The 26,131-nt window shown below is 36.4% G+C and overlaps 1 protein-coding gene across 1 annotated transcript in view; it reads left to right on the forward strand.

Annotated features, from left to right (window-relative positions):
• inaD (inactivation no afterpotential D) overlaps positions 1 to 26,131 on the forward strand; it is a gene marked incomplete at its 5' end in the record, with an annotated part of 75,488 nt that overhangs the window by 40,960 nt on the left and 8,397 nt on the right. The window contains one exon of the mRNA XM_017611424.1: positions 10,121 to 10,260. Within this exon, the coding sequence (XP_017466913.1) occupies positions 10,121 to 10,260 (140 nt within the window). The remainder of the gene's footprint in view (positions 1 to 10,120; positions 10,261 to 26,131) is intronic.

Consider the following 26,131-nt stretch of genomic DNA (forward strand, 5'->3'; position numbering starts at 1 on the left):
TGTCATGGACCAATCTAACGTTTCAAATAAAGAACCGATGAGATTTTGCAAATTTTATTTTTAAATACAATTATTATTAGAAATTAATGACATAATATAAAGTTAATTATAAAATAAATATATTATTATTATTAAATTATTAAAGAAAATTCAAAAGATCCCTTTGGCCAAATTTTCAAAATATGGTTTTACTCAGTTAAAGCCGTTCGTAACAGTTCTGTTAAATGTTGGTTAGTCAAAAGGTACGTTCGTTTAAAATCCTACAGTAAAAAACGCCCTACAGCAAAATTCCCGGCGAAATGTCATCTGTTCTCTCACAAGAGAAAAATATCCAAAATAGTACGCGAACAGAAAATTTGCAAAACTTGCAAGTTACACGAACAGCTGATAGAAATTACGTTTACATTCAAAAATATAAAATTTAAAACGTAAGAAAACAAATCAAGTTTAATTAGTCCCATTTTACAATTTTAACTTTCAAACCATCAAATTCAATTTAGGGATTTGCGTAAATTCCAACCAGCTGTGTTTGATCAGCTGTTTTCTTGTTGGCAAAAATTTTTCCAACAGAAACCTGCAGCATTCCCTCAAAATGAAATGTCATTTTGCTCTCTAAATTTCCTCTACTTTGCAAGTTTTTTTGCGTACGCGAACACAAAATTCCGATAGTTTTTAATAATAATAATAATAGATAGTTTTTTTTATAATGATATAATAATAATAATAATAGATTGGTATGTCAGTGTTTGGTCGAGCTTCTCCTCCGATTTGTGGCGTGCGCCTTGATGTTGTCACACAAAGCGGAGGGACCTACAGTTTTACGTCGACCCCGAATGGCGATTGTATTTTTATGAGAAGCTGTTTTTGCCATTGCCTGCCGAGGGATGACCGCTGTTAAGAAAAACCCTTTTTCTATATATTTTTGCGATGTTGCTTTGACCAGGGCTTGATCCCAGGTGTTGCGGAGTGAAAGCGCGCTCTGCTTACCACTACACCACAGCGGCCGACGATAGTTTTTATAACCCAATCAGGTACGCGAATGAACTAATTGTTAACGGTATTTTGACTTTACGAATTTCATTGTAGAGTACAAAGACTCACAGTTATATGTTGTACCAAAAATTTAAAATATACGGCACGCAGCTGTTTCAACAGCGGATATTTTAAATCTGGTACTGGCCGGAATTCAAGCAATGGCAAAGCTTTATGTTGCATTTCCAGTGCCTTATCTTCTTTTAATTCCAAAAACTCCAACTCTTCTTCGCTTTTCTTAAAAAGGAGTTTTTCGGATATTGTAAATTCATCCTCAATTATGTTATATAAAAATGGGTTTATGACGTATACAAGCGTACATTTAAACAATTTCACATCGGCAAATATTTTTTCAAAATCTGCTTTTGAATCATGTTCAATAAATGCATGATAAAAATATAGCAAGGTAGAACCGTTCTCTCAATTTGTCGGCCATGATTTTTTTGACGTAGAATAAGTCTTACCTTACGATATGGGGGCTATGCTGAAATATTGTAGTTGCAATTTTTAGAGCTTCACGAAAACGTTTATTGCACGAGAACTAATGAAGCGATTTCAAGGAAAGGTATGGTGTTCCAAAGATAAAATTCTAAACCTATCGACAGATTCATTTTTGTAAGTAACCAATTCGATTTCTGTCGTAAAAACAACGATGCCTTATTTTGGGGTAAATTTTGAGCCTTTAAAGTGCTCTAGCAACTTATCGTTGGCAGATATAACTTTCATTTTCGGGATATAGGTTCTTTGGAGCAGTGGAAATATTATCGTGTACAAATTTTATATAAATTCAACAAATATTGAGCATTTTAAGGCAAACAATTTTTGAAAAAATTTGCACATTTTTTTCATTACCAAAATTCTCGAAAACCTCTCGAATTATTTTGTTTTTGTGTTATCTAATCAAAAATTCAAGAGTTTTCCTTTCGTTTGGTGTATGGGAAGTATTGGTTGATATCTTCTTTATATCTATGGCAGAGTGGAAGATCGACCTATCTCGGAAGCCAGTTCGAAAACGCTCTATCTCAAAAAACGTTTGAAGAACGCCCTATTTCAGAATTTAATTGAAAAACACCCTATCTCAAAATTCGGTTCAAAAACGCCCTATCCCACTTCAAAATGTATTGAAAATATGCTGATATAGGGCGTTTTTGAATCGGCAGTTGAGAAACGAATTCTGAAATAGGGCGTTCTTGAAAAGTTGTTTGAGATAGAGCGTTTTCGAACTGGCTGCCGAGATAGGTCGATCCTCCACTCAGCCATCGATATGTTTATTTTATTCAAATATATGGGCATAAATGATTTTCCATACAAAATCACTTCGTCATTATTTTGCAAACACGTGCATGCATTGGAAGTGAGAGAAGGAGACAAAAAGTATGTATGCGTATGTAATGCGGCTTTTGATATGCAGATGGCGCGCCATTTATAACCTAACAGCAGTGTATGTACATTCGTCGTTGAAAGTGCAAAACCGCGTATCAACAAAATGCAAAACCGCGTATCAGCAAAATGCAAAACCGCGTATGTGAAGTTGTAGAAATTATTTTCTAGAGCGTAAAAACACTCATTTTTCAAAATGGTTCTCTTTTTTTATCAAGCAATCGCATTTCTGGCTAGTATATTTCAGGACGAATGGATGAGGATTGAGCCAAGAGCTTGTGTGAGCAATTCCAATTTATGGCAGCCAATGTCAGTTACGCGGTTTTGCAGAATGACGGTACGCTTTGTACTTTAAACGACGATATGTAAATACATATATACGTACATATGTTGATTGAAGTTAATATGGATCTGTTTGGTTTCGTTATCGTATTTGTTTTCGATATTGTAATCGATTTTGTCATCGATATTTTTATCGGTTTTGTTATCGCTATTTTTATCGATTTTGTTATCACTTTGTTATCGATTTTGTTATCGATTTTACTATCGATTATTTATCCGTTTTGTTATCGACATTTTTCTTGATTGTGTTAACGATTTTGCTGTCGACATTGTTATCACTTTTTTATCGATTACGTTATCGATATTATTACTGATTTTGCTATCAATATTTTCGGAACTTATCGATATAATGATCGATATTTTTTATCGATTTTGTTATCGATTTTGCTATCGATTTCGCTATCGATTTTGTTATTGACATATTTATCGATTTTGTTGTCGATATTTTTATCGCTTTTGCCATCAATATTTTTATCGGTTTTGTTACTGATATTTTTATCGATTTTGCTATCGATATTGTTATCGCTTTTGTTATCGGTATTTTTATCGATACTTTTATCGATTTTGCTATTCATATTATCGATATTTTTATCGATTTTGTTATCGACTTTATCATCGATTTTGTAATAGATTTTTTTATAGATTTTGTTAACGATTTTGCTATCGACTTTGTTATAACACTCTCGTGTTATTGCTGAGAATATTGCGTTTACCTGCGCTGCGCCGCTGCCAGCATTTTCGCAAAGTGCTGGTGACACGAACATATTGAATGTGAAAACGAGGAATGAGAAAACGCAGAAAGAGAAAACTCCGATATCGTCTAACATTGCTGCTGCTGCGGCCGCCACCACTACCACTGCTCCCGTCTCCTATGCCAGTGCTGCTGCTTTGCCGGCGGCCTCTTCTTTACACCCACCTGATCAGACAGCGAAATCATCTGTGTACCAGTTGCCCATGCGGAATATCACTGCGAAACGCAGTAGTAGAAAACTTAATTAACCAATTGTCGTTGGGTCGAATAATAGCCAAGGACTACATGTTGTTCCTGGTTTGAAGTGGTTGCATTTATCATCTTTTTCAAATAACGTAACTGTTGCCGATATATTAGCTTATGTTTCAAAGCACGCCGAGCTTGATACGAAGTTGCTGACCTGCCATATGCTTGTGAAAAAGGACACTGACGTATGCAAACTTAAAAAAATAATTTTAAACTTGGGGTGTCGGAATGCTGCTATGAAAAGGTGCTTAATGCGGACATTTGGCCAACGCATGTGAAGATTCGTCCTTTCCGTTTTTTCCCAAAGACGGCGTACCACAGCAAGAAGCTTAGTTGACCCTCCGAAGTCATCCCAAAACGTCTGAAAATCTATTTTCAAAATGTATCGGGTCTTAGAACCAAATCTAAACAACTTTTTGCCATGAGTTCCCATTTGGACTATGACATATTTGTCCTCGTTGAAACATGGTTGAATGAGAATTTTTATGACAATGAGTTTTTCGACTGCAATCTGTTCAACGTGTTTCGCAAAGACAGAGATGTTTCAAAAACTGGTCTCTCTAGAGGTGGAGGTGTATTAATAGCGGTTAATCGAAAATACCGCTCTTCGCTTGTGCCATTAAAGAATGAGGATACCCTCTTTGATCAAATTAGTATTGCTGTGGATGGTATTTCTAAACTAATAATTTGCGTTTCTTACATACCGCCATCTAGTGGTGATGCAATCTACAAAGCGCATGTTGACAATGTTCTTGATTTAGCATCTAGTCATGAAAATCTATGTGTAATTGGTGACTTCAACCTAATAATATCGATTGGGCTGCTAGGGGCGATAGTCCAGGGTTACACCCGAAATCTCTTAATACTTTTGCTGAAACCTATGTGGTTGATAATTTTTTAAGTTGTGACCTCATGCAAATAAATAATTTCACTAACAAACTGCTTCGAACTTTAGATCTTATTTTTATTAATGACAATGTTAGTTTTGCTTTATTGGAATGCCTTGATCCATTGTCTACTCCTGGTCTACATCACGTTCCATTGGTTCTTGATTTAGAGTTTTACGAGTTCAATACTATCAGTTTGGACAGTTTCTCTACGAGGTTTTGTTACAGAAACTGTGATTTTGAGGCAGTTAATGTTGCAATCGAGTCCTTAGACTGGGATTCCTATTTACTGGGGTTAATGTTGCCAAATGTTTTGATATCTTTAAATTTAAGATTAGTGAAATATGCAGAAACAATATACCGAGAGTCAAAAAACAATGTTATAAGATACCTTGGTACACTAAAGAGCTGAAAAAACCAAGAATTTGAGAAACAAGTTTTATAAAAGATTTAAATTATCAAACTCACTTTTAAATAGAGACAAATACTTACAATACTCGAAGGAGTTTAAATCATTAAGCAAGGAGCTAAAGCGTAACTATGTTCAGAAATTCAGAGTCTGAGATAAAATCCAATCCTAAAGCTTTCTGGAGGTATGTAAAGTCGAAGAAATCGTGTTCAAGCATTCCCTCAGTAGTATTTTATAATGATATCCACGCTCACACTTCTCTTGAGGCTGCAAATCTTTTTGCAGATTTCTTTAACTCCAACTTCGAACTGGAAGCTGATGTAAGTGGAAATAATCTCCTGAACAACGATTCCCCAGCTAATTTTGGAACTCTCTCTTTAACCATTGAAGATGTTGTAGACGGTATTCGACAAATCAAATCGTCAACTCAAACTGATGTGGATGGGTTGTCTTCATACCTTCTCAAGTGCTGCTACGCATTCGCATATCCTCTTTTAACTAATTTTCAACAAATCTCTCGAGGTTGGTGAGTTTATTGATGCCTGGAAGGTCACTCTTATCAACCCCATATTTAAAAGTGGGAATAAGAATAATATAGCTAACTACAGACCTATTTCCAAATTATCCACGGTCTCAAAATTATTCGAATACATCGTAAAACAAAAATTATACTTCTCAATTAAACGCTTGATCTGTGTTAATCAGCACGGTTTCATAGCCGGTAGATCTACTGTTTCTAACCTGGCAGTTTTTTCTGAATACTGTATATCGGCTTTTCACAATCATGTTCAAGTCGACACTGTGTATACGGACTTTTCAAAAGCGTTCGACAAGGTTAGTCACTCTATGTTACTTACAAAGTTACACAGCCTAGGAGTCCACTCAATATTTTTGAAGTGGATGAAATCATATCTATCTCGCCGGAATTGTGTTGTTGTCGTTGACGATGTATCTTCCCATCCCTTTATTGCGACCTCTGGTGTTCCACAGGGGAGTATACTAGGACCCCTTCTTTTTGTAATTTTTATAAACGACATTTCTAGTTGTTTTAAGTTCTCAGAGTTTCTTTTGTATGCTGATGATCTGAAGATTTACTCCACGGTAGACTGTCCCTCAGACTCTTTGAACCTTCAAAGGGATCTGGATAACGTTGTCGCTTGGTGTAATATGAACATGCTAAATTTAAATATAAATAAGTGTCACCATGTCACCTTCACTAAATCCCGCTCTCCTATCCCAACTTCCTACCATATTTATTGGTGGTTCTCAGTTGGGTAACCCTACTGAAATTATAGATCTAGGCGTGGTGTTTGACTATAGATTCTCATTTCAAAGTCAATTAATCTGCACGATAGCTAAAGCATACTCTATGTTGGCATTTATTCGACGTTTCAGCTCAGACTTTTCTGATCCGTATACCCTAAAGTCACTCTATACCTCCCTGGTGCGCTCCAAGTTAGACTATGCCGCCGTAATTTGGAGACCTTATTACGCTTGCCATATCAATAGGGTTGAACGAATCCAAAAAAAATTTGTTCGTTTTGCCCTTCATTCTCTGCATTTTGTCCACCCAATTCCCTCCTACCGTGGTAGATGTCTACTTATTAATCTTAAGTCTTTAGATTGTAGGTGGTCTATTCTCTCCCTTACTTTTGTCTATAACTTAGTACGTGGTGTCATAGAATGCCCATACTTGCTTGGACGTATCCATTTCGCTGTGCCTCAGAGATGTTTGAGAAATCACGTAACTTTCTCCTTGGGGAAGATAAGAACTCAATATGCTTCTAATGCTCCCATACTCAGGGCTCTAAAGGAATTCAACTTGCTCTCAAATTCTTCTGTTCTAGACTTTTCTTACTCGGAAACCCGTTTTAAATCAATATTAAATGAATTAATTACTTAGTTTGTTTTTCTTATTTTTAAGTCGTTGTAATCTTTATGAAATGTAATAATTTCTGGATTATTATTAAATAAATAAATAAATAATCGATTCTTTGATAGATTTTGTAATCGGTTTTTTTATCGATTTTGTAATCGATTAAGTTATCGATTTTTCTATCGATATTATTATCGCTTTTGTTATCGATCTTTTTTTCTGAGTGTGTGCTTTCGCTATTGACTGGGATATGCTCTTAACCATACCACGTATTCTACGTTTAAATTTAACGGGTGTATCTCCGATGCAGCCTGCAGACCAAGACGAAGACGCTGGACTGTTCCTTTTTTTTTGAAGTTTGCTAACATTTTAAAATCATATAAAAGTGAAAATAAAAACATGAAATTGTTCGAAATTGTTGCTGCCTGAGATTGAAAATGAAAATGTGTGTGTGAGTTTGTGAGTAAATTTAAAAATTAAGTTCTTTGAAACGTCAAGAATTTTAAAAGTGCCTCTCAGCGGTTCTACCTTACTATATTTTTATCATGGATAAAATATGAATATTTTTTTTGAGATCATGAACAAAAGGACGTAGTTTAGCTTCAAAACTTAATAAAAAAAAAATAATTTGAGACACATCAAAAACATTTTTATTCTGCAACCAACAAACACTAAGAAGAGGGCGATGAGAAGGCAACATTTTTTGTAGAAACGAAATCGCCGTAAATCAGCATGATGTAGGGAGACAGAGGTGGCGCAATCAGCAGTACCGCCACTTTGTTCTTGGCGAATTTGACAGAATCAGCTGTTCGTGTGACGTCATTTTAGCAAACTGTTTGTATGTGTGCAGAGATGTTTATATGTATGTAAATATGGCGACCTATATGGATGAGTGGCAACACTGTAGTAAGCAAAACTGAAGTAAACAGCTAGTTTCTGCGTATTCTCGGCGGGCTCCAGTAATCAACAAAATTCTGCGTATACAGACAGCGTTTAAGTATAAGTTCTGGGTTCTTGACTAATGTCACCTTCAAAGAGTCGCGTTTGCCCACCGTTGTTATATTCCATGTGTACGTGAAATCCCCATCTCACCAGCTGGGCTATTTAAAAAGTAATAGACGAACATATTTTGGTTTTCCAATAAGGTTTACAGTACAATCCAATCGAATTCAGGTTTTTCGACTTAGGCGGTTATTGCTTATGACCACAGAATTTACATTTTTGGGTGACACCTACATGCGGCAATAATTTTTGTTTTAAATCAGTCATGCCCAACGTCGGCAGAACTCCAAAAGCAAGTGCCCTGCGTTGGCAGAATTCCATATGCAAGTGCCCTGCGCTGGGCATGACTGTTTTAAATAGTTCTACTGTAATAATCGAAATACTTCCTAAATGGAAGTTTGGTAATTTACTGACAATAGGGTGGTACGTTAGGGTGAGAAGGATTGAGATGTATGGAGGGTATGTATTAGAACGGAACTCTTGAAGTCAATGAACTTGGAACAAAAACATTGTTTACCCGAGACAAGAACATCGATATATCATACTTTAAGATCCGACTGTAAATGCCGAAGATATGAAGAAAAAATTTAAAAGGCGACCCCTACGTTCGGCCACAAAAACAAATTGTTTTCGAAATCGCTTTGGATTCGAAAGTGTACGGCGAACTTTTTCTCTGGTATGGTCTAATATGTATATATGATTGAATAATAAATATTTATTATTTATATTATAAATATTATTTATATTATAAATATTAATTATATTATAAATATTAATTATATTATAAATATTAATTATTGAATCATGATATGTATGTATTTATGTATATTAGACTGCATCACCAAAAAAAGTTTCGGTTTTTCCGCCAGGATTACAAAATTTATGATATTTTAAGACGTTCGCCAAAGTATTTCGGAAAAATATTAAGATTTAAGTGAGCTGGACCGATTTGAAAATACCTCTAAAAATGAAGTTTTTTATAAATAAAAATAGTTTCTTAAAGAACTTTTTGAAAAAAATCCCCTCAGATGACAAAACAGATTAAGCTTAAAAAATCTGCATAAAAATATTTAAAAATCTTTTCAACGGAATCGTAAGAATGAGATTTTTGATGCCGTTTTTTTTTACTTTTTTCAAAGATTGATTTACAAAAAACTTGAACAACTGGGCAAAATCTATTCTTATTTAGACTTATGGGATCCCGATAGAAAGGTATTTTCACACTGTTTTTATTTCTGTCCAAAAAAAAGTCATCCGTGTCCCATTTTTTTTTCAAGTACCAACACATCTTAATTCAACTTTGAATGACGTTCGTTCACCCTACCTTTCTCTTTCATCCTTTTAATGAGTTTGAATNTAAATTAGCCTTTTGTTATTATTCAATTGCCTTTGTATTATGAAAAAAAATATTGTTTAAAGTACATTTAAATTACACTTTAACTAAAAGGAAACTTTTGTAAAAGGAACTTTAAGTGTTTCATTGAGAAATTGGCTCTAAGTCGTAAGTTGTCGAGCTCCCTCCACGGTTTTAATGTAGCCACCAAAAATGTGANTCAAAAATCTCATCATTACGATTCCGTTTAAGTTTTTTTTTAATTTTTTTAAAATATTTTCATGCAATATTTTTTAAGCTTAAGCTATTTTATTCATGAAAAACTCCATTTTTGGAGGTATTTTCAAATCGGTCCAGCTCACTTAAATCTTAATATTTTTCAGAAATATTTTGGTGGACGTCTTAAAATATAATATATTTTATAATTCTAATGGAAAAATAGTACCCATTTTTCTTTGTATGGGAAGCGATGCAGTCTAATGTATATATATGTACACTTGTATACATATGTACACTTTTTAATTGACGCATGAAATAGTAAATTGTTCGCAACAACTGTTAAATAGTTTGTCTGAACCATGTGCCATTTACTTTGAAAGTGGCATAAGTCACTTCACACCTCTTTTAATTAAATGATTGTATGTGGGCCTTTCCGAGGCACGTAATAAAAGCGGCAAAACTGCAGCGCTGATGAAAATTTGCAGACTGTTGCAACTTCCCAATTGATAAAACGTTGCTAGAAATTGACACCGAACGTGATACTTTAATAATTCGCGCAACACTGCGGTTGTGATTGCAACTCGAACAACCCCTGTATGTATAAAATAAATTGATATAACCACATTATTTTTTACCGAACCAGAAGCGAAAGCTGAAGCTGAAAAGCCGCAGGATCCATCCGTTGCAGAAATAAAAGTCAACAAGAAGATCCTCATCGAGGTGAAAGTAGAAAAGAAGCCACTTGGAGTAATCGTTGTAGGAGGCAAAAATAACCACGTTAAGGTAAGTCTAAAAAAATTTCTTAGGGCCGATTTCATAATAAGATTAAAGAATTNTGTATAAAATAAATTGATATAACCACATTATTTTTTACCGAACCAGAAGCGAAAGCTGAAGCTGAAAAGCCGCAGGATCCATCCGTTGCAGAAATAAAAGTCAACAAGAAGATCCTCATCGAGGTGAAAGTAGAAAAGAAGCCACTTGGAGTAATCGTTGTAGGAGGCAAAAATAACCAAGTTAAGGTAAGTCTAAAAAAATTTCTTAGGGCCGATTTCATAATAAGATTAAAGAATTCTTTAAAATTTAAAGGTTGCTTTATTTGGCTGATCGATTTCATAAAGCCACTTTAAAGTTGAAGGTGCCCATAAAGGCTCTTTAGTTAAATACCCAAAATGGAAAATTAAATGACATAAAGGTCCCTTTTGTAAGAAAAAATAGTATGTCATTTTCGTAGCACAATTACATATTTATGAGAATCAGCTGATGCAATTTTGCTGAGATCAGCTATGCCAAATTTGTTATTTTCATTTAAATTAGCCTTTTGTTATTATTCAATTGCCTTTGTATTATGAAAAAAAATATTGTTTAAAGTACATTTAAATTACACTTTAACTAAAAGGAAACTTTTGTAAAAGGAACTTTAAGTGTTTCATTGAGAAATTGGCTCTAAGTCGTAAGTTGTCGAGGTCCCCCCACGGTTTTAATGTAGCCACCAAAAATGTGATCGTATTTAGGGCCGATTTCATAATAAAATTAAAGAATGTTTTAAAATTTAAAGGATGCTTTATTTTGCTGGTCGATTTCATAAAGCCACTTTAAAGATAAAGGTACCCATAAAGGCACTTTAGTTAAGTACCCAAAATGGCAATTTAAATGACACAAAGGTTCCTTTTGTAAGAAACAAAATTATGTATGTATTTCGTAGTATAATAACATATTTATGACAACCAGCTGATGAAATTTTGCCGACATTAGCATTGCCAACTTTGCTATTTTCATTTAAATGAACCTTTTGTTATTATTCAATTACCATTGTATTATGAAAGCACTTCTTGTTTAAAGTACATTTAAATGAAACTTTAACTAAAAGAAAACTTTTGAAAAAGGAACTTTAAGTGTTTCATTATGAAATTGTCCTTAGCCAAAATAAAGTCGACTTTAAAGTTAAAAGCATAGTGAAATAATATAAAGTGTAGCAGATAGCAATGACATTCTATTTCGGTACTCGTACTTGACAATTTCTTATCAAAAATTTTTCTTTGATTTGACTTTCACGTTAGCCCTTTTGAGTTAAAATTTTTTTTTATTTAAATAAAAAATTTAATAATAAATGCCAAGAAATTCTTGCCGCCTGTACAAAAAAACGCATATCATTGCAGTACTTATGTTTTCAGTACGGAAGGATGAGGATCTAGGCCAAAATTGGACAGAGGCATGCCAAAAAAACCAAGGGTTAATACCAGAATTGAAAAAAAGCGAATACGAGAAAGGAATTAAAAATAACAAAATCAAATTTTGCTTTCAAATATGAAGACGTCAGTTACCTGGTACACTTTATATTATCTCACTCTGGTTCAAAGCAGCTTTTTTGGCAAATATCCCATTGAAAGTTATATGAAAAGGCTGCTTTTAACATTAAAGTCGACTTTATTTTGACCATAACTACGGGCCATTGATTTTAGTTTCAAACCATTTCGCAAAATATAAAAGCCGCAAGTGTTACCGTAAATAAGCCTCACTCTGTTTCAGCCGAGTGTCAAAAGGCCACAGCTCTTTAAAAAAAACAAATAGCTCAACACACTGAAACTTGTAGAACTGAATATCGATACCTGAGTGGGAAGATCGACCTCTCTCGGTAGACAGTTCGAAAACGCCCTATTTCAGAAAACTTTTAAAGAACACCCTTCTTCAGAATTGGATTGTAGAAGGCCCTATTTCAGAATTTGATTAAAAACGCCCTATCTGATAATTTTGTTGAAGAGCGCCCTATTCCCGCCGCCGATTCAAAAACGCCCTATCTCAGCTCATTTTCAATGTATTTTCAGCTGAGATAGGGCGTTTTTGAACCGAATTCTGAGTTAGGGAGTTCTTTAATCTTTGGCGGCCTTACCCTNTGTTGAAGAGCGCCCTATTCCCGCCGCCGATTCAAAAACGCCCTATCTCAGCCCATTTTCAATGTATTTTCAGCTGAGATAGGGCGTTTTTGAACCGAATTCTGAGATAGGGAGTTCTTTAATCTTTGGCGGCCTTACCCCTCTTCTATGTTAAGTTACAAAACTCGCGTGGGTTGAAAAATCAACTGTTTCTTTATTTCAGCTCTTTTATGCTTAAATACTAATTCTTATCCAAAACTAAGTTCAACAGTAATTTTACCTAACGGGATTGAATGAGTTAGAAAAACAAGTAGCTATACATACATGTTAATATCGATGTACTTATGTACGTAGAGAAGAAAATATTTAGTATGCAGGTTACAATATGAATAGGTAATAACGAAAATATGAATACAGTTTAATACATATGTATGTATACAATGCGTACATACATACTTCATGTGTACATGCATATGTAAGTAAACCAGGTGTACATACTTCAGGTGCACACACATATGTACGTGCAGATAAGTACATATCGCTAGCTTAGAGTGCAAAGTTGCTAAGTCCATTTTTTTCAATTGTACAGGAGACACAAAAAACGTTCCTAAGTAATTTTCTTTAAGTATTTTGCAAAACTTTGAATGCAATGTTTTGCGTTTTTCATTTACCCTTTATTAAAAAAAAATAATAAAAAAGTCTGCTGTTTTACAAATTTTGTAGATAATTTTGTGACTTAGCAAATTTTCTACTTTTTTCCTACAATTTTTTGGTTGGACTTAGCAAATTTTCCATGAATTTTTCCAATATGTACAATACGAAAAATCTATCTCGTAGGTACATTTTATGAAACCATTTTGTAAGAACAAATTGTTTAGGTTCTTTTAATAATAATAATAACACAAGGGAAAAGTGATTTTGTTGCATAAAATGTTAAAGCTGTTTTCGAATAAGACCAATTCTCGTTAAAAATTCTGGGTTCAGCAAAAAGGTTTGGTGCATATTATTAGATAATGAATCAGTTAACGCAAAAGATAAAGTCAAATATCATTTCTCGCAGCCCTTTAGCTTATCGTTAATCTCAAAGTTACCTCTTTTCAATAAAATTTTAATTGTTCTATGAGTTTCTGTAGTTTGCCGTGCGTATGCGCCGCGTTAGGGAGCATGCGTCGGTAGAAATTTAGCATTGCCATAAATCTGCGTAGCTCGTGTGCAACTGTGGGCTTCCGAAAATTCACTATGGCGTTCACTTTTTCCTCGGTCGGCGCGACACCATCTTTTGTTATGCGGTGCCCCAAGAACGTCACTTCGGTTTGCGCGAAAACACATTTTGAGACGTTTATTTTCAGACCATGTTTACGTAAAAGTTGCAAGACGATTTCTAAATGATCTTCTATAGTCGCTGACGCTATGCAAATATCGTCAATATAAATTATGACAAAATCCAAGTCAAAGAAAATCTGGTTCATGTAGCGCTGGAAAGTCTGACCAGCGTTCATGACATTGAACTCATACAGGCCGAACAGCGTGATTATTGCTGTCTTTTCGCGATCTTCCGGCGCGATCCTAATCTGGTGGTAGGCCCTCTCTAAGTCGATTAAGGAAAATATCGTTTTTCCGCACATTCTCTGTGACAAATCTGGGAGTTTTCGTATTTCTGAAATTAACCGTTATACGGGAAGCTGGTTTAATCTTAGTCCGATTTGAATAATTTTAAACAAATTCGTTTTCCGTACCAAGGTTATTAAGTGCACCGAGCATGGTAGAAATTANTAATCTGGTGGTAGGCCCTCTCTAAGTCGATTAAGGAAAATATCGTTTTTCCACACATTCTCTGTGACAAATCTTGAATGTGCGGGATAGGGTAGCGATCCGGTTTTGAAACTGCGTTTAAGCGACGATAATCGCCACAAGGGAGCCACTCACCTGCTGTTTTCTTTGGGGCCATGTGTAACGGATGAGCCCACTGGCTGCTGCTAGGGCTAACAATGCCTAAACCTAGTTAGGTACAAATCGATTAAGTGGTTACCGAGGTACACCTTTGTAATTATAAAGTGGGCGGTGCTACGCCCAATTCGTAAAGGTCTATTGCAATTATTTATTGTTAGGAGATTGTTGTGGCTATTAACTTGGAGTAAATTAGCGTCCGCAGTTATTGAAATGTGGGAGTTTTCGTATTTCTGAAATTAACCGTTATACGGGAAGCTGGTCTAATCTTAGTCCGATTTGAATAATTTTAAACAAATTCGTTTTCCGTACCAAGGTTATTAAGTGCACCGAGCTTGGTAGAAATTGATAAATCGGTTACCAAGATACACATTTGTGGTCATAAATGGGCGGCGCCACGCCCATTACCCAAAAATTTGTATTCTAATTTTTCGATAAGTGGTTATTGTAATCATCGATTTTAAGTGAATTAACTCCAGTAGTTACTGATTTATCGCAGTTTTCGTACTTCTGCTTCCATTTTATGGAAGGTGGGCGTGGTTATTGCCCAATTTCAAAGATTTTCAACAGATTTGATAAAGATTGGTGAAGCGGCTACTGAGATACGGCATTTCATCATAAGAGGGCGGGGTCAGGCACATTTTCCAAGAATTTCAATTCTACTCCACATACTAATTTTCAACAATTTGCTCCAATATTTACTTAAATATCGCAGTTTCTCGAAAATACCGTTATATAGGAAGTGGGCGTGGTTACAGTCAGATTTCGCCCATTTTCAATACCAACCTACCTTGGATAAAGGGCAACCTACACACCAAATTTCGTTGAGATATCTCAATTTTTGCTGGAGTTATCGTGTACACGGACAGACGGACGGACAGACAGACATGGCTTAATCGACTTCTCTTTCATTCTGATCATTTATGTATACATTTGTCCATATCTATCTCGATTCGTTTTGGCTGTTACAAATAACCGTTATGCGACCAAAGTTAATATACCCTTGTGCACTAAAAAATCGAAAATATGCGAATATAATATGCACTCAAAATTCAGAAATATGCGTTTGTTTACATTTGTTTCTTTAGTGTTTTCATTTGCATAATTTTTATTATAAAATTTAACAAATGGGTACAGTTGAAATATGGTTTATGATGATGATGAGCAGGGAACGGATTTTTAGGACCTAAAAACCTATAAAATAGGCAAAATAAAATAACGAAACAGGCTACAAAGGGCAAAATAAAACAGCGAAATGGGCAGGAAAAGTCAATATAAGTCGCAAAAAAAGGCAAAAGATGGCACTAAAAAAGACAAAAACCGAAAAATAGTCAAACAAGTAATTTTTAAGTGAAAAACAAAACCGACTTCAATTATCATTTTTCGTTAATCTCTTCATGATCCGATGATCGGATTTAAACCACATTAAAATGGGACCACCTGTGAGGTAACATATTTCCTTAAAAAAAAAAAAGAATTATAGAAATCGGTTGACTTGGTCGAAAGTTATGCGGTAACATACATAAAAAATATTCCGACGAATTTGTAACCTTTCTCCTTTTTGTAAACTCCGTTAAAAATACATATATTTTAGAAGTATTTATTTTACAAGTAAAAGCATGATACAAAAAAGAAGGTAGTTCAATTGTCACTTTTTCGTCGCCATATTAACAACCTGACAATTAAGCAGATTGTGACATTTCGTGCTACCATACCCAATATCTAAAATCCTTCAAATTTTATTATTAACCCGATTCAATAAATTTTAATTTACGCGTGTGGTCAAACGATTTAACGCTAGTTTTAAGTAAAGATTTCAAACTTTCCAATAAAAATTTATTAATAAATTCGGTTTGAAATATGGACTTATTTGTAAAAGATACTGGGGTAAGCGTAGCCGGAGTTGGACTGATGAGGGTTATTTTTTCTAAGCCCGGTCGAAGACTTACAACGCAGAAAGGTATTTTGCCCAAAAATCCAGTCCACAAATAACCGAACGTTTCCCCTTTTGTTTTTAAAAGATAAGAGGACTAATACTCAATAAGTTGATAATCGTAGTTCTAGGCTTGCATACTAACAATAAATCATCAATTTTATTTCACACCCCCACCAATATTGAACAGTTCTCTGAAAATCACGCCCAAGGCCACGCGTCCCAAAGTAATTTCCACTTTCAAGTTCCTTGAAAGACATGCGGTTAAATCAGAGGCGGGCATTTTTTGATTTTCCAAACACATGTAATTGCTTACGCGTAAACGCACATTTAGCGCATTTAGCTCTAAATGCTACTCTAAATGTAAATTTATCCATACAAAATTCGTCACCTAAATGCAACTAAATGCAACTCCATTTTTGCATTAAGAATCTAAATGCAAAAAGCAACCCTGTGATCTTCCAAAATTTCCACGATTTCCACATGGTTTAATGAGAAAATGTGGTAACATTGCTTTTTCTCGTATGCAGTTGCTAGCTGCGTTTCAGTGATGGCCGATCGAGATTTCATTTATTATTTTACGTTATTTGGAAAAAGAAAAGTTGCACGACTTCAACATCGATATGAAACTGATAGATATCCGGCTCAATTAGTGATCAACTCTGTGGGTTTTTTTCCTATTTAATTGAGGATATTTCAATTGACAGCACCGACAAATGAAAATATACACAAACAAATTTTCGGGTATGGTTAAAACAATCAAGATTTTCTATTGAACTTTTCAGTAGGGTTTTTTGCACATTATCTTCTCTGTGCGAATTGATCGTGATAGATACGGATCTGAATAAGCGACAGGAACACGGCCGTTTGTCAAAAGCATACGGTTTCGAAATCGCGTAAATGTACATTTGCTAAATGCGATAGCATGAACGCTCTTCGAAAAAATATGTAAATCGGCAAAGCAAATCAAATCAGTTGCTGTTGAGAGTGTTCGGATGCAAAAAGTTTTCTTAAGAGAAATAAGCATGAAAAATTGTGGTACATTCCAAAACCCTGTGGTAGATTCAAGTGAATAAATTTATAAATATGTTATATGCACTTATGGCAAGGCGCATCAATACAAGGTGGTGTTGATTGATCAGCTGATTGGATACAAAAATATCTACACTAGTACAGGAGAATGTCATCCAAGACGAGGTGCGCAACTTTTACTATTTGCCTTGTTTTCTTAAATTTCAAATATGTATATATGTTTCCATTTTTGACTTAGCTACCCAAAATCTGTTAGAAATGGCTACTAGCCTTATCGTGGAGAAAATTTTCATGTCAGGCAGGGTTGTATGAAATTGGGCCGATATAGCTTATTTTTATTTTAAACGAAGAAGGGATTTTCTTCATAAAATGTTTGTTATAAATGTCTTAATTTTAAGCGTGAAGTTTTATTCGCAAACTTAGAAAACAAGAAATTTTTTCGCTGTAAAGACACTTAAGATGCGTTTGTGTTTGGATATAGTGCCAACAAACAGAATAAATATTACGTAGATATTGGATTTCCAGATAGCGCATATTCAATTCTGCCTAAATTACAAAACATCATTCTTTTCCCACTCCCAAAGGTTTAAGGTAAGGGAAAAATTAATATTTTCAAGCGCTATGTACACATATGTATTTTTTTAAACAAACTTTTTTGCTGAGAACTTATTTAAATTCCAAAAACCGAATGCCAACTCGAATTAAAGGTACCAACACTGAAGTGAGTCAAAATGAAAATAAAAGGGCACAAATTTCTATGTAAAGCAAAACTCTCTGGGAATCCTACGAGACATCTGCCGGTCATATGACCGGTCATCTAAATGGGCGATCTGCAGGCTTGTGGCATCATATTTTACATCAGAATTGAAGGGATTTCTGAAAAATCTGACCAGTTATTTTGTGTAACTGTGATTTTGCAACCCTTGTCAACATATGGCCTCGGTTGATGTTATCCTAAGGTTGTTGTTTTACTGCCTTAAAATTGAAGGGAAATTTGTACAGCGTTTTTTATGTGTATTGGTTTCTATTTGAGTGCATTGAGAATCGGTCAGTCTGAAAAGGCCTTGTAGGTAAGACAATAGGTTTGTTCGTCGAAAATCCAGCGAGAATTATCACTCGAAATATCAGATAGTAAGAAAAAATGCTCCCAAATTCTCTCTCATGTAGAGAAACTTGCAATTTTCTGTACGAACGCAAAGTTATTATATTAAATTGGCGCCAATATCGGTATGCTTCCACAGCGGACATACAAAGGATGTACCGATGTATTGATGTTCATCCAGAAGACTCGGAATACCAGCGGATTTTATGGCGGGCGGCGGATGGGCTCATCAGTGAATATCGGCTCACCTCGGTTACTTTTGGTACAGCTTCAGCACCATACACCGCCATCAGAATTATGCACCAAATTGCCGAAGATGAACGTCTCAGGTATCCTGCTGCAGAAAACGTCCTTAAGCATGAAATGTATGTTGACGACATACTTTCTGGAGATCACACCTTTGAAAGAGATGAGCAAAAACGACTGCATGTCACCGAAGCTCTAAAATAAGCTTGTATGGAACTGCGAAAATGGTCTAGTAACCACGCACTGTTGCTAACAACAATTCCTCTGGAGCATCAATGTAAACAAACACCTTTGAATTGGGGAACCGGTGGCGCAGTCAAAACGCTTGGGATGTATTGGCTTCCTAACCAGGACTTCCTCAAGTATAAAATTCCCTCTTTCGTTCATACAGGTTCAACCAAACGAATTATTTTATCCAACATTGCGCGGTTATTCGATCCGCTGGGATTAATCGCACCCATAATAATATCCGCAAAGATTATTCTGAACTAACTATGGCAAAACACCTTAACGAAAATGGTTCATTGGCACCTTTAGATTGGGATGACCCAGTTCCTGAGTCAACAGCACAACGATGGCAAGAATTTTGTAACAAAATGTTCGATATCGATGACATCGTCATCCCACGTTGGCTCCGATTTAATCCAAGACCCAACAGCTTGCAGTTACATGCCTTTTGCGACGGCTCATCAGAAGCATACGCAGCAGCAGTGTACATTCGAGTTGAGCAACCAGATGGCATGTCACACACCGCGCTTATCACCGCCAAATCCAAAATACCGCCCACGAAACCATTGACAATACCTCGCACTGAATTATGTGGTGCAGTACTGGCCATCAAGGTTATGAAATGGGTAGTGGCGAATCAACGCTGGACCGCTGAAACAATATCCAGTTTCTACTGGACTGATGCAACGATCGTCTTACACTGGATAAGCGGCGATGTGAATAGATAGAAAACCTTCGTGTCCAATCGGGTAGCATACATTTTGGAACACTCTACTCCAAGCGAATGGAGTCACGAGAGTACTCGGGAAAACCCTGCAGATTGCGCCACACGAGGGCTGTTGCCTGCAGAACTTGCGAAATTTAAGTTGTGGTGGCATGGCCCAAATTGGCTAGCTCATTCTCTGGCCGAATGGCCGTCAAGAAAATTGGAGATTGCGATATCGACGCAGTTATGACAGAAGCAAAACCCTGCAAGATTACAGTTAACTTAAGCTCATCGTACGATTCACTGATCAATCGATTTTCATCCCACACTAAACTACTCCGTGTAACCGCTTATTTGCTACGCTTTTGCAACAACGCACGTGGCAAATCGCAAAGGTTAACTGGTTTCCTGTCAACAGAAGAAACACAAAGGGACATGCACTGCATCGTTCATTGTTTAACTTGAAACTTTCGCTGCTGAGATAAAAGAAATTCGCGCATCAAAGTCCGTGCCACATAAAAGCAAGTTGTCTAACTTATCAGCAATCATGCTAAATGACATCTTGTGCATCCGCGGGCGTCTTCGCCATTCAAAACTACCGTTCAATCGACGGTGTCCTATCATTCTACCGAATGGCCATGTCTTCACAGAGCTAGTAGTCAAACACTCCCACCACACAACCCTGCATGGTGGAGCGCAGCTTACCTTAGCTCATACCCGATATAAATTTTGGATAATAAACGGAAGGCAAGCAGTACGTCACATCATACAAAAATGCGTTCGCTGTTTTCGCACCCAACAGACAACAAGCTCTCAAATCATTGGAGGTTTACCTTTGCATCGAGTCAACCCACCGGGTCGCCCGTTTGCCCATTGCAATATTCTATTATANGCTTACCTTAGCTCATACCCGATATAAATTTTGGATAATAAACGGAAGGCCAACAGACAACAAGCTCTCAAATCATTGGAGGTTTACCTTTGCATCGAGTCAACCCACCGGGTCGCCCGTTTGAAGCAACTGGCGTTGACTACACAGGCGCAATCGAACTAAAGGCCGCGCAGTTGCGTGGCACAAGTTCTACGAGGGATACATTGCAATATTCTATTATAGTCTTGCAACGAAAGCTATCCACCTGGAAGCAGTCACGGGACTCACAGCAGAACATTTCACGTGGGCGTTGGATCGATTTACAGGACGTCGTGGTCTGTGTCGTCACTTATATAGCGACAATGGTACGAATTTTGTAGGTGCAGACAAAGCGCTTAAGGCTGCATACTCGCGATTGATGTCCGACGTCGAAACCGTGATCGCCCCTAAGCTTGCCACTCAAAGCATACAGTGGCACTTCAATCCGCCAAACTCGCCGAACTTTGGACNACCGTGATCGCCCCTAAGCTTGCCACTCAAAGCATACAGTGGCACTTCAAACCTCCAAACTCGCCGAACTTTGGAGGCCTGTGGGAGGCAAACGTTAAATCGGTTAAGCACCATCTTAAACGAGTAGCCGTGAACACACGCTTAACCTACGAAGAACTCTCCACTGTGCTTGTTAGGATCGAATCGTGTCTAAACTCACGACCACTTTGCCCACTCACGGCGGATCCAGATGACTTGGATAGTTTAACTCCGGCACATTTCTTGATTGAGGACTCTATGCTTGCACCTGCAGAATGTCGACCTCAAACTGCATCTTTTCGAGAACAGTTTTTGACGCAACAGAAAATGGTACATCAGTTTTGGAAGCAATGGTCTCATGACTGGTTAGCTAATCTTCAAAAACGACCAAAATGGTGAAAGGAGAACGAAAATTTAAAGATTGACGATTTAGTCATTGTCAAAGACGATAGGGTTCCGCCGACGCATTGGATCCTTGGACATGTCGTAGAACTACATCCTGGCACTGACGCCTTAGTTCGCGTAGTTACACTTCAAACCAAGCAGGGCAAATTGAACCGTTCGATATCAAAATTATGTCGACTGCCAATTTCAGCATAACTGCATTTACAATTTCTTTGAAGTCCAGAAAAATCAATACACCACGAACGGCACTAGAAAACTATGTGATGCTTCATGCTGTACCCAGTATTGGCGGGTACACAAAGCGCAACACTGTCGCAATCANGGACTCTATGCTTGCACCTGCAGAATGTCGACCTCAAACTGCATCTTTTCGAGAACAGTTTTTGACGCAACAGAAAATGGTACATCAGTTTTGGAAGCAATGGTCTCATGACTGGTTAGCTAATCTTCAAAAACGACCAAAATGGTGAAAGGAGAACGAAAATTTAAAGATTGACGATTTAGTCATTGTCAAAGACGATAGGGTTCCGCCGACGCATTGGATCCTTGGACATGTCGTAGAACTACATCCTGGCACTGACGCCTTAGTTCGCGTAGTTACACTTCAAACCAAGCAGGGCAAATTTAACCGTTCGATATCAAAATTATGTCGACTGCCAATTTCAGCATAACTGCATTTACAATTTCTTGCCCTCTGTTTCTTTGAAGTCCAGAAAAATCAATACACCACGAACGGCACTAGAAAACTATGTGATGCTTCATGCTGTACCCAGCATTGGCGGGTACACAAAGCGCAACACTGTCGCAATCACTATCGCTCTAGATGCACATCTCCGTCAGCTGGCGGTCGGGTCAGTGATCGGACTCCTACCACATTGTGGTAGATCTGCCTCTTTTTTGATCATCTACCACATCTACCACTCAGGGTCTGAAATCTACCACATATTCGCGTTTTTGAGTAGTTTCATTTTCTTAATTTTACACGATATGGTAACAAGAATGACATAATGCAAAATTCCGCATTCCCGGAGACGATGAAATTTTTCAAGTAAAAGTAAACAAAGCCGAATGGGGGGATAAAATAAACTGTAAAATAGTAAATTTTCTCAGTAATACATTTTTCGACATGAAACGCCTTTTTATTGTGTTAAATTGCAAAATATGTGATTTATAAAAAGAATTAATAGCGAAAGTGTTAAAAACCGGCGATTTTTGTGAAAGTATTAGCAAATTTAAGTGCATGAAAGGTTTCTGAGGCGTTATTTACTTTTACTTGAAAATTTTAAAAATCGGCAAATCCCAATTAGCTGTCTCTGGAACGTGCCACATTTGTTCGCTACTTCGTGATGTGATAAAAAGAAACGCTGGCAGCACTCCACAAGGTTGCAGAAATTTCTTAAAATATGTTCGAAAAATATCTTGATATGGAAGGAACTGCTTTTCACTGTCAAGGAAAAGAATTGCCAAAATTCAACGCAATTTTTAGCAACTTCAATCTTGCACTTTATTATACTAAAATTAAATTTTTTTTAGAGTCTAATTAAAAGTTTGCAATTTAGGTGAAACCTTGCAGAGTTTTTTTTTTAATTTTTGTACAAAGTTTGATCCAAACCCAGAGATCTAACACATTTTTTTGAAATCTACCACATTTTTTCCCATTCTACAACATTCTACCACACAGAATTTTTTTTAAGTCCGATCANTTTTTTTAGAGTCTAATTAAAAGTTTGCAATTTAGGTGAAACCTTGCAGAGTTTTTTTTTAATTTTAGTACAAAGTTTGATCCAAACCCAGAGATCTAACACATTTTTTTGAAATCTACCACATTTTTTCCCATTCTACACCATTCTACCACACAGAATTTTTTTTAAGTCCGATCACTGGCAAGAATGATAGAATACAATATTGCGCCGATCAGAGAGGATTTTTGAGAATAACTTTTGTGTGACGTCACACTGGTGCAATTGCGAGAGAGAAATGCCAAAACGTGAGCAAGAATGGAAGAAGAAAAAATGTTGCAAGGAAAACGTAAACAAGTTGCACCAGTGTGACGTCATGCAAACAACGATTCTGTCAAATTCGTTAAGAGAGGAATAGCGGTCCGAGATCGGCGCAACCTTTGTATTCTCACAATCGTGGATCACTGGGTCGGGTCCATCGCGTGAAACTTTGGAAAACATCAGTCAGTCGCACTTACCTAACTGAGTGAAACGGATCTGTATTTAATGTATCAAATCATTTTTGCGTATAACATAAATATAGTCATTAAATAGTTTAAACATTGTGTTTCAATTTCGGTTCAACATTTACGCACCTCAAGTATTATGACATCCTTCGTGCTGATAACGAGAAGGCGTCACAATTATACAGCGCGAGTGCGTTGTACTCACTTTCAAGAATAAAATAATAAATTTCAATTTGCATTGGATTTACATTTCATTTTTCATTATTGTACGAATATTATTATGTTAATCCAGTTTCACGTGAAGTTATAACATTTTATGTTGTTATAATAAGCTCTCTGTGTACTCTCTTTCTTCGTAAAATATTTCAGCCAATCAGAACTCACTTCGCAACTACGTCATTGGAGGAAAACAAATTTTTGGCAGCACCATGTCGTAACCTTCTATTCTATGAACCTTGAAATGCGAACAATAGGTTTGTTCCACAAGCTACTCGAAGTCACTTCGAGTTACACATACGCGTTCCACCAGTAAGTTTTTGAGTTTATTTGATATACGCTGACAGTTTGAACTTTGCTCGAGTTTTTCTACAAGTAGCTTGTGGAACAAACCGAATACTTTTGGGAACATTTCTAATGCCGCATTTCCAAAGCAGTGTTGCCAACTTTCGATTTTCAAAAAGCACCAAAAACTTGGGGAAAAAAGCCTTTTACCTCACTAAAAGCACCAAATGGTTTTAAACCAATGGATGCTTTTTTTATAAGAGTTTGTATGTATTTAACAAAAACTAAAAATTAACAATATTTACAAGAATGCATACATATTTAAATCAATGCACAAAACTTTTTGGCTCATAACGATTGAAAGGCCACATGCTATAATGACTCATGCTTACGACATAATACCGAAGTACTGCACATTAAAACTGATATATCTCAAGAAAGAAAAATCGAATCCCAACAAACGAAAATCAATCCCTAAGTAGAAATGAGCAAAAATTATGTTTTTATTATATAACCTCAAATATCGCCACAAACCCTTAATTTTGGCTCTTTGAGGTTAAGATATCTCAAAATTCTAGTGCTAGAACAATTGTGCGGCCAGATTTGGATTCAGCACCAAGAAGCGATGTGTTTTACTCAGGTGGTACAAAAATAAAAATTTTTACAAATAATTAGAAACGAAAAAAAAAATACTTAACTTACTAGCATTTTCAACGCGAATAGAATTGAACAGGGTGGGTTTGCAAGTTCAGCTTTTTATCAATCATCGTTGTATTAAGTGCATTTAAACTTGTAGATTTTTGTAAATTCAGTGCTGCCACAGCTTTAAATATTTAGAAATTATTTCAGGTTTTAACTATATCGGAGTAATTTCAGTCCAGAAAACGCACTAAAAAAGGCACTAGGCACAATATAATTTTTTTTTTTGGCGTTTTAATTTTCAAAAAGCACTAAATCTAGTGCTTAAAGCACGTTTTGGCAAAGAAAAGAACGGAAACAAAATTCTAAGGAACTTTCTCTCGAAGAACAATTTGGGAGCTTAAGTCCCAGGAACTTTCTTACAGCAAATGAAAAAGGAAAAAATCTTCTCTGAACTATCTCATAACGTTCCATGACTTTATAAAAGTCTAGCACATTACATAACCAGCACCACATAAATCCACATTTAAATTTTAGTCCAAAAATTTAAAAAATGCAACAAATTTTAACAATTACACCCAAAATGTATTCCAGAAAGTGTGATTGGATTTGACATTGCTCTCGGAAGAACCATCCTATAGTCAAATTTGTAGGCACTTGGGTTCATAAAAACGGCAACTCAAATTTATTTTCAAACGAGAAAACGAATTACAAACGATGAATAATTATAACTGACTAAAATGAAAAAATGTGTATCGACCAACATGACGTTGAATTTGAATTTTTAAAATTAGCACACTGAGCAACTATGTCTCGCTTGTGTACTTGTGTACAGTAGCCATAGTAGTCCCCCCGGAGTGACTCGAACTTATATGAGAAGTCATGATATTGCTACGTTGTCGTGTTTCGTAAATCCTTGAACGGATGATCTATGCGTTGCTACTGGATGAAGCAAATCCGGTAAGATTTCGACAAATGCCGGCTTAAGACGTTCAGTTGATAGCGTTGTCGAGCGACCTTCGACTTTGACCACAAAAACAGTGTCTGAAATTCGTTTCAAAATCTCAAAAGGTCCTCGATACGGCTGCTGCAATGGTTGTTTCACTTCGTCTACCCGAACAAAAACGTGTGTGCAAGTGCGCAATGATTGGTGATGGAAAGCCCTGGTTTTATTATGGTGAGCTGCCGGTTCTGATCGTATTTTGCGCATAAAATCCCGAAAATTATTTATGAACTGGAGTGGTTCTACTGTTTTACCTTGATCCAAAAAATAATCGCCTGGCAGATGCAGCGTTGTTCCATACAGCATCTCTGCCGCACGCATCTAATGGTATGATCGAACGTTGGCACAGGGCGCTAAAGGCGGCGCTTATGTGTCATGCTTCAGCGAGTTGGGTGGATTCGCTACCTGTTGTGATGCTGGGACTTCGCACAAGTTACAAGGCTGACATCCACGCC

Source organism: Rhagoletis zephyria, unplaced genomic scaffold, assembly GCF_001687245.7.
Source record: "Rhagoletis zephyria isolate East Lansing unplaced genomic scaffold, Rhagoletis_zephyria_1.1 Rzeph_scaffold_00404, whole genome shotgun sequence".
Classification (NCBI taxonomy): domain Eukaryota; kingdom Metazoa; phylum Arthropoda; class Insecta; order Diptera; family Tephritidae; genus Rhagoletis; species Rhagoletis zephyria.